Genomic DNA, 12,405 nt, shown 5'->3' with positions numbered 1-12,405 from the left:
ACGCTTTCCCGCACACCTGGCACGCGTGAGGCTTCTCTCCGGTGTGGACGCGCTCCGGACGAGGACGCCACAGCGACTCGGAGCGCCTAGCGCCGCTGAAGAACCGCCGACCACTACGCGCCCTGCCCCGCCCCACGCCGGAAGCGCACACACCCCGCCCCGCCCCACGCCGGAAGCGCGCGCGCTCCGGACGCTCTAGGCCCGCGGAGAAATGTAGCATCTCGTTGGTGCCTCGCTAACCACGTGACCCGCGCGCCGGGCCTATCGCCCCGCCAGCCAATCATCGTCGCTCGGCCTGCGGCTAGCAGCCAATCAGGAAACACCGTGGCTTCGGGACTTTCTCGCAAAAACAACGAACCTTTCAACACATAATCCAGCAGACATTAAAAAGTTTATTATGAGTTCAGCAGGGTTGTCTCAGGCCTGTCATCCTAGCTACACTGGAGGGTAAGACCTGAGGATACCGCGGTTCGAAGCCAGCGCTGGCCAGAAACAAACTGTGAGGGTCTTATCTTCATTTAGCCACCAAAAAGCTGGAAGAGGAGCCGTGGCTCAAACGGTAGAGGACCATCCTGGAGCTAAAAGAGTTCAGGGGCTGCACCAAGGCCCTGGGTTCAAGCCCCAGGACAACCACAAAAAGCAAGCCGAAGACACAACATCAACCGCAGAAAAGGTCTGACGAGAGACAGCGTCCGTCCTGGCCTCCATTCGAACTTGCCGCGAGACTCCAAGCCCGGTTCCGGGACTGTCGCGATGACGTCACCACCGACGTCCCGCCCCTTCCGCCGGAGGCAGCTACCTGCTCCAATAGAAAGCGACGCTGACTCCTCCTCTTCCGCCTGAGTCCCGACAACGCGCGGGATCAACGAGATGCGAGCGTCCTCCGCGTGCCTAGAGCGTCCACGGCGCGCTCTCACTTCCGGCGAGCGGGAGAGGAGGCGGGTCGCGCGGTCTCCCGCGGTTCCGCAGCCGGGTTGCCCTCGCCGTTCCCGGGCCGGTCCCCATGGCCTGGCGTCCTTCCCTCCCGACTCGCTGGGGCCTCCGGGCCTGGCGGAAGCCGCCCGGGGTCCTGCCCTGGGCGGCGCGGCGCGGCCCTGTTCGCTGACTGAGCGCCGGGGGTCCCGACCCCGGGACGGACGGACAAACGGACGGCGGCGGTGGCGATGGAGTCGGCCGGGCCGCGGGTGAGTCGGTGCCCGGGGGGGACGGGGGACCCGATCTCCGGGCCGCGGCACCTGGAGGAGGAGGAGGAGGAGGGGATCGGAGCCGGGTCCGGAGATGGTTCTGGAACGTGGCGGTCTAGATCGGGATCAGCGATCGGAAGAGATCGCCCCACGCGGGGCTGCGTCCCCGAGACACCAGTGTGCGGTGGGGCTTGGCGACTGAATTAGGGCCCCAGAACAGGGAGAGGTCCGGGGTGGGGTGGGGTTGTGGCCAACATAGGGGGGCGAAGACCAGGCTCCCCAGGAATTCACTGTGGGTCACCCCGGGCAGCGTTCAGACCCCCTCCCTAAGGTAGTGAGCGGATACAGGGTCAGATTGTGCGATCCACAGACTTCTGTGGCCCTGTCTGGTCTTTGGGGTACTGGGGTTTGATCTCAGGTCTAGGGTGCTGTTCCTTAAGCTTTCCCTCTCTCCTCCTCGCCCCGTCCCCCCCCCAAAGCTGGTGCTCCCCCACTCCTGGTTTTCTGGTGGTTCGTTGAAGATGACAGTCCCCTGGCCTCTCCTTGCCCAAGCTGGCTTTGAACCCTGAGTCGCTGGGATGACAGGTGTGAGCCCCCCCACCCCCTCACCCCCAGGCCGGCTCTGGCCGCTCTTGTTGCCTGAGGCATTCAGAATTGAGGTGTCAGTGATGGACAGAGGACAGGACCCACCCCCCCCCCCCTCAACCCCGCGGCTCCGACGGCCGGGTCTCCTCCAGATTCAGCATCTGCTGGGATGCTGTTGTTTCAGGAGTCGGTGGCCTTTGAGGACGTGGCCGTGTACTTCACCCGGAGTCAGTGGAGCCGCCTGGGGCCCGCGCAGAGGGCCCTGTACCGGGAGGTGATGTTGGACACCTACGCCAACGTGCTCTCCCTGGGTGAGGAGCCCCCCCTCCCCGCTGTGCTCAGCAGGCTTGCGGGGGGGTGTCCTGGGAGTCCTTAGGGTGTGGGAAATCCCTGCTTGGCGTGGCTTTGAGTCTGGGCTGGGTGGGGGTCCTGGGGCCTTCAGCAAACGACTTTCCCTGGCCGCCCAGGGGAGCGCCCCCCCCCCATGTTTGCAGGTGCTCTTCCTGCTTAGGCAAAATCCCCCTAAAATGCTTTCCAACTCGAGGAGCGCCCTGGCTTCCTGGGGGAGCAGCATTGGGACCCCTTTCTGGGGACCCTGTGCCCTCACCATGTTGGTGCCTGGCGCCCAAGCCGGGTCTTGAGAAGGGGCGCTGGATGTGTGTCCCCCCACCCACCCCCCCGCCTGTGTCTCCCGCAGAAGCATCCCATCCCCTCCAGAAGCCTGTCCTCATCGCCCAGCTGGAGAGCGGCGGGGTCCCGTGCGCCCCGGACCCCTGGGCCCCCGCGGGGCCCAGAGGGCTGGGTCCTGGTGAGTCACAGCCCGCCTTCCTCCCCCCACCCCAATCTTTCATCAGTCCAAAGGGCCGTGTGTGGAGTATCAAGAAACAATTGACTAGGACATCGCTTGATAGTTCCATAAGGAAATTGCTTATTTGGTGTTTTTTTGTTTGTTTGTTTTTTGGCCAGTCCTGGGGCTTGGACTCAGGGCCTGAGCACTGTCCCTGGCTTCTTCTTGCTCAAGGCTAGCACTCTGCCACTTGAGCCACAGCGCCACCGTTTTCTGTATATGTGGTGCTGGGGAATCGAACCCAGGGCCTCATGCATACAAGGCAAGCACTCTTGCCACTAGGCCATATCCCCAGCCCCGAGATTGCTTATTTGTATTTTCCCTTAACCAACTACGTGCTAAGGATGCCCCCCCACCTTGGCCTGGCCCCCCAACATGTGTTTGTGATTCACCCCGCTCACAGAGTCACCCGCCTCCCACGCTCAGGTGGAGATGCCCAGTCGGAGGAGGAGGAGGACATGGGCTCCGGAGCCCCCAGGCCGCCCCTCGCGCCTCCGGGGGACCGCCCCGCACCCTGTTCCTCCGCGGGCCCCGCGCCCCGGGCCCCGATCCTGCGTGGCGGCATGAAGTTCTACGCCTGCGACGCGTGCGGGAAGCTGTTCCGCTTCCCCTCCAAGCTGCTCCGCCACCTGCTGAGCCACAGCACCGAGAAGCCCTTCCCGTGCGCCGCCTGCGGCAAGGGCTTCAAGTCCCGCTACGACCGCCTGGTCCACGAGAAGAACCACCGTGGCGTGGGGCCCTACGCGTGCCCGGAGTGCGGCCGGGCGCTCAGCTCCAGCACCGCCCTGGCCCAGCACCGGAGGATCCACACCGGCGAGAAGCCTCACGCGTGCCAGGTGTGCGGGAAAGCGTTCACGTGGCGGGGCAGTTTCGTTCAGCACCGGGAGCTGCACCCCGTGGACAAGCAGCAGCAGCAGCAGGTCCCCCCAACTCACGGACCCCGGCCGGACCCTGTCCCGCGCCTGCCTCCGGCTTCACCGGTGACTGCGCCCACGCCCATCCTACTCTGGGCTCCCCCCAGGTTGTGGCTGGTGTTCCCACCCACGTGGGGGGCCCCTTCACCCCTCGCCCAAGGGGTGCGGGGGCTCCAGGTCCTCATCCCTGCCGCCACGCCTCCCCTACTGCCCTGACCTTTCTTGGGACGCCCTGGGGCTCTAGGACCCAAATAGAAGACCCCGGGGCCAGGGGAGGGGAGAACTAGGGGGGGCTTCTGGGAGTGGAAGGTGGGGAAGGTGGGCGTGGCCAGCAAGCGGCTTGGGACCAACGAAGTGGCTTTTGTGGAGATCCCCGTGGGTCTATGAAAATAATGTGAACTAAGCAATAAAAACAGACATTTGTACCTCTGTGGAGACAGTGAAAACGTGCGTGTCCCGTGTTTAGTCGTACTAAGCCTTGTTTCCTTATTTTCCTCTTCATATTTTGGGGTTTCTCTCGTCTTCGCTTCCCCAGTGATTCCACAAGCCGTTTGTCTTTTAATTCATCTGTTCTATCAATCATTTCCTTTTTGCCAGTCCTGGGGCTTGAACTCAGGGCCTGAGCACTGTCCCTGGCTTCTTTTTGCTCAAGGCTAGCACTCTGCCACTTGAGCCACAGCGCCAGTTCCGGCTTTTTCTATATATGTGGTGCTGAGGAATCGAACCCAGGGCTTCATGTTTTAGATGAGGCGAGCACTCTACCACTAGGCCACATTCCCAGCCCTGCCAATGGGTTTTTAGTGACCATTTCTGACTTTTCCCTTTACGTCGACCTTTTATTTCCAAGATGTAAGACTTGTAAGCGGGCACCGGTGAGTTGTGAAAGACACGAGCAGTGAGCCCCCCATGAGTGGCACACATTGGTCATCCCAGTGACAGGCTGAGATGGGAGGATCACAGTCCCAAGCCATCCCAGGAAGAAAGTCCATAGGACTCATCTCCACTTAAGCACCAATAATAATAATAAGCCAGGCGTGGATCTCCTGACTCGTGTCTTGAGCCACCAAACTCAGAGACAACGGCCAGGCACCAAACGGAAAGAAAATGCCAGACATCTGACCCACACCTGTCATCCTAGCTACTCAAGAGGCTGAGGACCCAAGGATTGCGGTTCAAAGCCAGCCTGGGTAGAAAAGTCCCCCTGTCACTCCTCCATCCCCAGTTAACCACTGAAAAGCTGAGCCCAGGCCCTGAGTTCGAGCCTCACGGCTGACAGAGAAGAATTAAAAAGGCCCCCAGAGCAGTGACACCCATCTAACCGGTGCTAAATCTGAATAGCCTGAATAAATTGATTTTTTTTTTTATTCTTTACCACGAATGGGGGCAGTGGACGGGTGTTGGCGGTGAGTGTGCCCTGGCACCGACCTGGGTCAGGACCCCTCCTCACGAGCACCCTGACCCACCCACCCCCGCCCCCCACCGGGGAGAGCCAGGCCTGGGAGGCCTCTCGCACGCCCTCCCTTCCTTCCTCGCCACATCAGCCCTGCTCCACCGCAATGGGAAACAAGCCATATTCTTCCTTTGAGAACTTACCGGCATGCCCCAACCCCCCCGCTGCCCCTCAGCTATTCAGTGGGCTCCCCTGCCCCAGGCTGGCTTCGAACCGGCGCCTTCGGGCTCCAGCCACCAAAGCCAGGCGTGGAGGGCGGAGACCTGAGGTTCCAGCGCTGAGGGCCAATGCGCCTGCGCGCGCACCAGGCGACGGGCTTTGAGTGGGACATCAGAGCAGGGACTCGCTCACCGCATCCATCCCCGGCAGGGAGGCCGCACACATCTGCCCAGGCTTGCTCAGGGTGGGCCTTTCGGACACACACACACACGAGTTGCGCGTTCGGGTCCTGCCAGGCCTCTCAGCAACTAACTTAAAGGCCAACGGAGCTAAGGAGCCAGGAGCCGGCAGCCATCTTTGTTGAGGGCAGGGCCCTCCCGCTGCCCTTCCTACCAATGATTGGGAGACGCCGCTGGGGTCGCCGGAAGGGGCGGGCCTATGGAGGGTGGAGGCCTATGATAGGAGGGCTCGTCCGGTGCGGCCATCTTGACTCCTTTACCCCAGGCCCGGAAGCTTTCAAAACCTTAAGGCAAACAGCCCCTAGGGGGCTGAGTTCAAATCCCAGGACTGGCAAAATCAAAACCCAAAACCCGCGTCACGCCAGGAGTACTGGGAACTGGCAAGGCTGAGCATTATTCCCTCCTGGCCGTTGTGGGTCAAGATCGGGTTGCTGTCCCCTGAATTTATTTTCTCCTGGCCAGGCTGGTTTCGAACCGCCCTCTTCAAGATCTCCAGCTTCCCTGAGTAGCGAGGACGCCAGACGTGAGCCACCGGCGCCGGTCTCGTTGGTCTTCCCCGTGGATTCGAACCGACGAGCCCTGTCCGACCCGCGCCAGCCGGCCCGCCACCTCGCCTGGGAGGGTAGGGGGGTGGGGAGGGGGCGACGTCACTACCTTTCTGAGCATGCGTACCAAAAAAAAAAGGAAAGACTCCCGGACGCACGCCTCGACCAATCGGAGCACACGCTAGCGTCACGTGGCACGGGAAGGGGCGGGCCGCGCCTCCGCACATGCGCACTTCCAGCCGGGGCCTTCTCCCTTCTCGCCCTACGCCGCCGACATGGTGAGTCTCGCGCGCCCAGCGCTCCGCTCCCGCCGGCCATGCTGCGTCGCCTGCTCCTCCCCGGGCGGCCCAGGCCGAGCAGCGGCGCCCCGGAAGGGCTCCCCGGAACGGCCGCGCGCCGGGATTAGAGGTTCTCTGGGCGGGGGAGACTCGGATCCGGCGATCGCGTGTTGGGGGCCTAGCCGGGAGGACGGGAGGCGCCGGGGAAACCCAAGCACGCATGCGCGGGGCCGAGGACGGCCTGAAGCCCCGCGTGGCCCGGCCTGGGTGTGGAAAGTGGGGTCCCTCAGGAGGGCTTTTTGGGGGGAGGAGGAGGGGGATCCTACCGCCCGAGCCCGGGCGATGGGACGGAACACCCAAAGTTTCTCACTGCCACCGGCCCAGAAGCCGCTGGGTGTTCATTACTGTAAGTAATGGTTCCCAGTGACCTGCCAATATCCTGAGCCTAATCGGGCTGTCCTTTTTCCTCCAGGTGTTCAGGCGTTACGTGGAGGTCGGCCGGGTGGCCTACGTCTCCTTCGGGCCTCATGCCGGAAAGCTGGTGGCGATCGTAGACGTTATTGATCAGAACAGGGTAAGCAGGCAAAAGAAGAGAGAGCTGCACGTTTTCTTTCCTTAGGGGCAAGGGGGGGAAAAAATGAGGGTTCTGGGGGGCCGTGGCACAGGAGGGAAGTAGCTCATTCCAACGGGGCTTAGGAAAGCCCAAGCCCAGGGTCTCACACCTGTGTTCTCAGCTGCTTAAAAGGCTGAGATCTGAGAGTCACTGTTCAAAATCAACCCCCACCCCGCCCCAGAAGGCTGTGGGAGTCTTTTTTCTTTTTTAAACCAGCCCCAGAGCTTGAACTCAGGACCTGGGCACTCACTGTTCCTGAGATTTTGCTCAAGGCCAGTGCTCCACCACCCCAGCCACGGTGTCACTCCTGTTTTTTCTGAGTAGTTTACTGGAGATTGGGGTCTCATGGACTTACTTGCCCAGGCTGATTTTGAACCACAATCCACTAGACCTCAGCCTCCTGGATAGCTAGGGTGACAGGCGTGGGCCACTGGTTCCTGACTGGCTGTGAGATTCTTAATGTCCATTTAACCAGCCCAAAGTCCTCTTCACCTGGAGCTCTGGCTCAAGCAGTAGAGCGCCCATCTTGAACGAAAAGGAGAAGAGACAATGCCCAAGCACTGAGTTAAACTCCTTAGATTCAGCAGGCAGCCACATACGAGGCACAAACTCGTGTAATATAGTTTGAATACTAGTAGGGGTTTACTGGCTCTAAAAGAATGACTCTGAATGTTGGTTTGTTTTGCCAGTCCCAGGGCTTGAACTCAGCGCCTGAGCACTGTCCCTAAGCTTCTTTTGCTCAAGGCTAGCACTTTACGACTTGAGCCACAGTGCCACTTCTGGCCTTTTCTACATGTGTGGTGCTGAGGAATCGAACCCAGGGTTTCTTGTATACGAGGCGAGCACTGTACCACTAAGCCACATTCCCAGCCCCTGAATGGTGGTTTTAATGATTGAATTTTTCTTTAATCATTGTGTTGTAGGCTTTGGTGGATGGACCCTGTACCCGGGTAAGGAGGCAGGCCATGCCTTTCAAATGCATGCAGCTCACTGACTTCATCCTCAAGTTCCCACACAGGTAAAGCCACCCATCTAGTTTTGAGTGCGCATGCGTGTGTGTTTGTGTGTGTGTACTGGTTCTTGAACTTGTGGCCTGGACACTATCTCTTAGCATTTATACTCAAGGCTGGCACTCTTACCACTTGAGCTCCAGCTTGTCTCCTGGCTTTTGGCTGGTCAGAGATGTAAGTCATTGATACTGGATTCTAAGGACCCTAGCCTGACAATTGGCTAGGATTACAGGTGTGCACTACCCATCCCTGTCTCTTGTAGTTATTTTTGCACTTTGACAGGGAAAGAGTCTTGGGTGTATCCACACTTGATGGTTTCCCTTTGTTTTGTTTTTGGCCAGTCCTGGAGCTTGGACTCAGGGCCTGAGCACTGTCCCTGGCTTCGTTTTGCTCAGGGCTAGCACTCTACCACTTGAGCCACAGCGCCACTTCTGGACTTTTTGTATATATATGGTGCTGAGGAATCGAACCCAGGGCTTCATGTGTATGAGGCAAACACTCTTGCCACTAGGCCATATTCCCAGCCAGGGGTTTACCTTTGATATGTCCATACATGTGTAAATGTTGAGCAGACTTGCCTCTTCCACAAACCTTGTTAATGGGCTGGAAATGTGGCCTAGTGGTAGAGTGCTTGGCTCATATACATGAAGCCCTGGGTTCAATTCCCCAGCACCACATATATAGAAAACGGCCAGAGGGGCTGGGGATATGGCCTAGTGGCAAGAGTGCCTGCCTCGGATACACGAGGCCCTAGGTTTGATTCCCCAGCACCACATATACAGAAAATGGCCAGAAGCGGCGCTGTGGCTCAAGTGGCAGAGTGCTAGCCTTGAGCGGGAAGAAGCCAGGGACAGTGCTCAGGCCCTGAGTCCAAGGCCCAGGACTGGCCAAAAAAAAAAAAAAAAAAAACGGCCAGAAGTGGTGCTGTGGCTCAAGTGGCAGAGTGCTAGCCTTGAGCAAAAAAGAAGCCAGGGACAGTGCTCAGACCCTGAGTTCAAGGCCCAGGACTGGCCCAAAAAAACCCAAAACCTTGTTCGCATTCACACAAGTATGCCAAGTATTTTTTATCAACATCGACAGGGTTTGGTGTGATGTCTGTGTGTGTGTAGTGAAGGTGGGAATTCTTTTATTCTGGTGGGGGGCGGTCAGTCCTGGGATTGGAAGGAACTCAGCCTGGGCGCTGTCCCTGAGTTCTTTTTCGCTCAAGGTTGGAGCTCTACTACTTGAGCCACAGCTCCACCTCTGGTTTTCTGGTGGTTCATTGGAGATAAGAGTCTCACACTTTCCCTGCCCAGGCTGGCTTTGAACTGTGATCCTCTGGTTCTCAGCCTCCTGAGTAGCTGGGATGACAGGCCTGAGCCATCAGGGCCTGGTTATGTTTCAATTGGAGGGGGGGGGTGGGCATCCAGGACTTTTTTTTTCTCATTGGCTGGTGCTCTACCAACTGGACCATGCCTTCAACCCAAGGTAGGAATTTAATTTCTACCCCTGAACTCACTTTTTTTTTCGGGGGTGGGGACAGGCCTGGGGCTTGAACTCGGGGCCTGAGGACTGACCCTGAGCTTTGCTTTGCTCAAGGCTAGCACTCTACCACTTGAGCCACAGCACCACTTCCGGCTTTTTCTGTGTATGGGATGCTGAGGAATCGAACCCAGGGCTTCCTGCATGCTAGGCGAGCACTCTACCACTAGGCCACCTTCCCAGCCTCTTAACTTGTTTTGACTTGGAGTGTTGCTGTAGCAGATCCTCACACCTTCCAGTGCTTTTATCATTTCCTACAGTATTTACCATGAGGGGCTTCTGGGCCCAGCTTACAAGCAGGAAATCAGTGGGTGGGCGGGGCCATGTTGGGGGGGTGCTGGGGGTTGAACTTGGAGTCACATTCCCATTGCCTCAAAGCTGACTTCCCCTGGTCTCCACTTTTCCAGTGCCCGCCAGAAGTATGTACGCAAAGCCTGGGAAAAGGCAGACATCAATACTAAATGGGCCGCTACCAGATGGGCCAAGAAGATAGAAGCCAGAGAAAGGGTAATGCCCTCGCTTCATCTCCATCGTGGCCTGTTTTGAACAGCATTCATTACCCAGGATTGGAAGATGGTGAAAGATAATTTTTTTCCCATTTCTTCTCTTTAACAGAAAGCCAAGATGACAGACTTTGATCGTTACAAAGTCATGAAGGCTAAGAAAATGGTACGTTTGGGGCTGGGAATATGGCCTAGTGGCAAAGAGTGCTCGTGGGTTCGGTTCCCTAGCACCTCATATACAGAAAATGGCCAGAAGGGGCATTATTGCTCAAGTGGCAGAGTGCTAGTCTTGAGCAAAAGAAGCCAGGGACAGTGCTCAGGCCCTGAGTCCAAGGCCCAGGACTGGCCAAGAAAAAAAAAAGTGGTATGTTTTACATCTTAGATCATCTTGGGAACTTTGCTTAAGAATAATAAGAGTTGGCACCATGGCTCACGCCTGTAATCCCAGTAGTTCAGGAAGCTGAGCTCTGAGGATTGAGGTGCAAAAAAATCTGGAAACAAAGACATTTTATATTATTATTTTTTGTTGGTTGTGGGGCTTGAACTCGGGACTTGGGTGTCACGTTGTCCCGATCTCTTTGGCTCAAGGCTGGCGGCCTACCACTTGAGCCACAGCTCCACTTGGGGTTTTCTGGTGGTTTCATTGGAGATCCAAGTCTTCATGGAGTTTCCTGCCCGGGCTGGCTTCGAACCGTGATCCTGAGTTGCTCAGATGGCAGGCGTGAGCCACCAGTGCCCGGCTTCCTGTATGGTTTGAAATGTCCGCGCATGGCCAGTGCTTGCTTATTGTGCGGGTTTCTTCTTTCCAGAGGAATCGCCTCATCAAGAATGAAGTGAAGAAACTGCAGAGGGCCGCCCTCTTGAAAGCTTCTCCCAAAAAGGCCCCGGTCGCCAAGGCCGCCATCGCTGCTGCTGCCGCTGCCGCCGCAGCTGCCAAAGGCAAAGGCCCAGGCAAAAAGCCCTCGGCCGCCGACGGGGCCAAGAAAGCAGCCGGCCAGAAGGCTGCTCCCCAGAAAGCAGCTGGCCAGAAGGCCGCCCAGCCCCCCAAAGCTCAGAAGGGTCCGAAAGCCCCAGCCCCCAAGGCAGCCGCTCCCAAAGCATCCGGCAAGAAGGCTTAGGGGCTGCTGCTCAGAAGAGGAATTAAAGTTCTTTTTTGACATGTTGGCACATGGTGTCTGCATTTCTATGTCTACTTGGATCACAACACCCACATAGGCATTTGAGTGCTTGTTCCTTCCGTGCATGGTGCTTACGCTCAGTAAGTGTCCTAACTCCCCTAGAAAGGTCCCAATGGCTCCCATCTGTCATCCCAGCTCCTCAGGAAGCTGAGAAGATCAGAGTTCAAAGCTAGCCCCAGCAGGAAAGTCCCCAATGAACCACCAGAAAACCGCAGATGGCGCTGTGGCTTCAAGTGGTATAGCACACCAGCCTTGAGTGGAAAAGCTAAGGGGCAGCACCAGGGCCTCGAGTTCAAACCCTACGGGCAGCACAAAAATGTAGTTCCTGGTTTGTGCAAATGAGTCTGGAAGGTGGCCCTGTGCTGTTGTGCAGTGAGGGCTGCCTAGGAGAATGCAAGGCTCCCCACCCGACCCCCACATAATACACAAGAAACGGGGGTTGCTGGAGGCCTTGTTTTACCCCCCAACAAGAGGATTCATTGGGGGCATCAAAATAGCCAAATGGTTGCTTGTGGGCTGGCAGGTGGCACTTGGGGGGTTTTTTCCCCCTGAAAACTGACATTGTGGGCTGGGAATGTGGCCTAGTGGCAAGAGTGCTTGCCTTGTATGCATGAAGCCCTGGGTTCGATTCCCCAGCACCACATATTTAGAAAAGACCAGAAGTGGCGCTGTGGCTCAAGTGGCAGAGTGCTAGCCTTGAGCAAGAAGAAGCCAGGGACAGTGCTCAGGCCCTGAGTCCACCAGGACTGGCAAAAAAAAAAAAAAAAAAAGCCTGACATTGTCACTTGAGCCACAAACTGCCTAGCCAGATTGATATAGATATATATATAAAATATCAGCTCAAGGCTAGTGCTCTACCACGTGAGTCACAGTACCACTTCCGGTTTTCAGGTGGTTTCATTGCAGATGAGAGCCTCACAAACGTTCCTGCCCAGGCTGGCTTTGAACCATGATCCTCAGATCTCAGTCTCCTGAGTAGTTAGGATGACAGGCATGAGCCACCAGCAGGTGTCAGGTTATACCGTTTTGAGTTGCCTTGATCATCATGACTGCGTGATCACGCAAGGCCTAGGCCCTCCCTGGACACCATGAAGGAGTCTTCGTAGGTGGTTAGACATTTCACCCACCCACCATCCCATCCCCAACATCGGCAGATGTTTTGTTTGACTCCAGGACACAGCTGGAAACACAGCCTCTGTTTGCTGTCTAACCAGGAACCCTGTGCTTCCAATTGAATTACTTGATCCATTTATTCCGCAAATATTTACCAAGGGACCTGCGATCCGGTCAGGCCATTCATGTGGGAACATTTGAACTGCTGAGCACAAGATGGAAAGGCCAGCCAGGCCCACCTGCACTATAGTGCACGCCTGTAACCC

The 12,405-nt window shown here is 57.4% G+C and overlaps 2 protein-coding genes across 2 annotated transcripts; both read left to right on the top strand.

Moving 5' to 3' along the window:
* The first annotated feature begins 941 nt into the window (after positions 1–941).
* Znf621 (zinc finger protein 621) lies at positions 942–3,753 on the top strand. The gene is made up of 4 exons (XM_048334615.1): positions 942–1,184; positions 1,954–2,080; positions 2,467–2,577; positions 3,043–3,753. Exons 1-4 carry the CDS (start codon positions 1,164–1,166, stop codon positions 3,744–3,746), a joined length of 963 nt encoding a protein of 320 aa, XP_048190572.1. The 5' UTR covers positions 942–1,163; the 3' UTR covers positions 3,747–3,753.
* Positions 3,754–6,108: 2,355 nt separating this feature from the next.
* Positions 6,109–11,012, top strand: Rpl14 (ribosomal protein L14). Its single transcript, XM_048334879.1, has 6 exons — positions 6,109–6,201; positions 6,674–6,775; positions 7,738–7,832; positions 9,753–9,852; positions 9,961–10,014; positions 10,658–11,012. The coding sequence occupies exons 1-6, from the start codon at positions 6,199–6,201 to the stop codon at positions 10,964–10,966; spliced, it is 663 nt and encodes a 220-aa protein (XP_048190836.1). The 5' UTR covers positions 6,109–6,198; the 3' UTR covers positions 10,967–11,012.
* The last annotated feature ends 1,393 nt before the right edge of the window (positions 11,013–12,405 follow it).

Source organism: Perognathus longimembris, chromosome 26, assembly GCF_023159225.1.
Source record: "Perognathus longimembris pacificus isolate PPM17 chromosome 26, ASM2315922v1, whole genome shotgun sequence".
In the NCBI taxonomy this organism is placed as follows: domain Eukaryota; kingdom Metazoa; phylum Chordata; class Mammalia; order Rodentia; family Heteromyidae; genus Perognathus; species Perognathus longimembris.
Note: the sequence above shows the minus strand (reverse complement) of the source record. Positions and strands in the feature narration are given on the sequence as shown.

What these genes read in the sequence shown, in the direction of transcription:
- Znf621 (XM_048334615.1), top strand. Translation starts at nt 1,164, where the DNA reads ATGGAGTCGGCCGGGCCGCGG. An exon ending in TGGAGTCGGCCGGGCCGCGG is followed by an intron (nt 1,185 to 1,953) that starts GTGAGTCGGTGC and finishes CTGTTGTTTCAG; the next exon opens with GAGTCGGTGGCCTTTGAGGA. An exon ending in CGCCAACGTGCTCTCCCTGG is followed by an intron (nt 2,081 to 2,466) that starts GTGAGGAGCCCC and finishes TGTCTCCCGCAG; the next exon opens with AAGCATCCCATCCCCTCCAG.
- Rpl14 (XM_048334879.1), top strand. An exon ending in ATCCTCAAGTTCCCACACAG is followed by an intron (nt 7,833 to 9,752) that starts GTAAAGCCACCC and finishes CCACTTTTCCAG; the next exon opens with TGCCCGCCAGAAGTATGTAC. An exon ending in AGATAGAAGCCAGAGAAAGG is followed by an intron (nt 9,853 to 9,960) that starts GTAATGCCCTCG and finishes TCTCTTTAACAG; the next exon opens with AAAGCCAAGATGACAGACTT.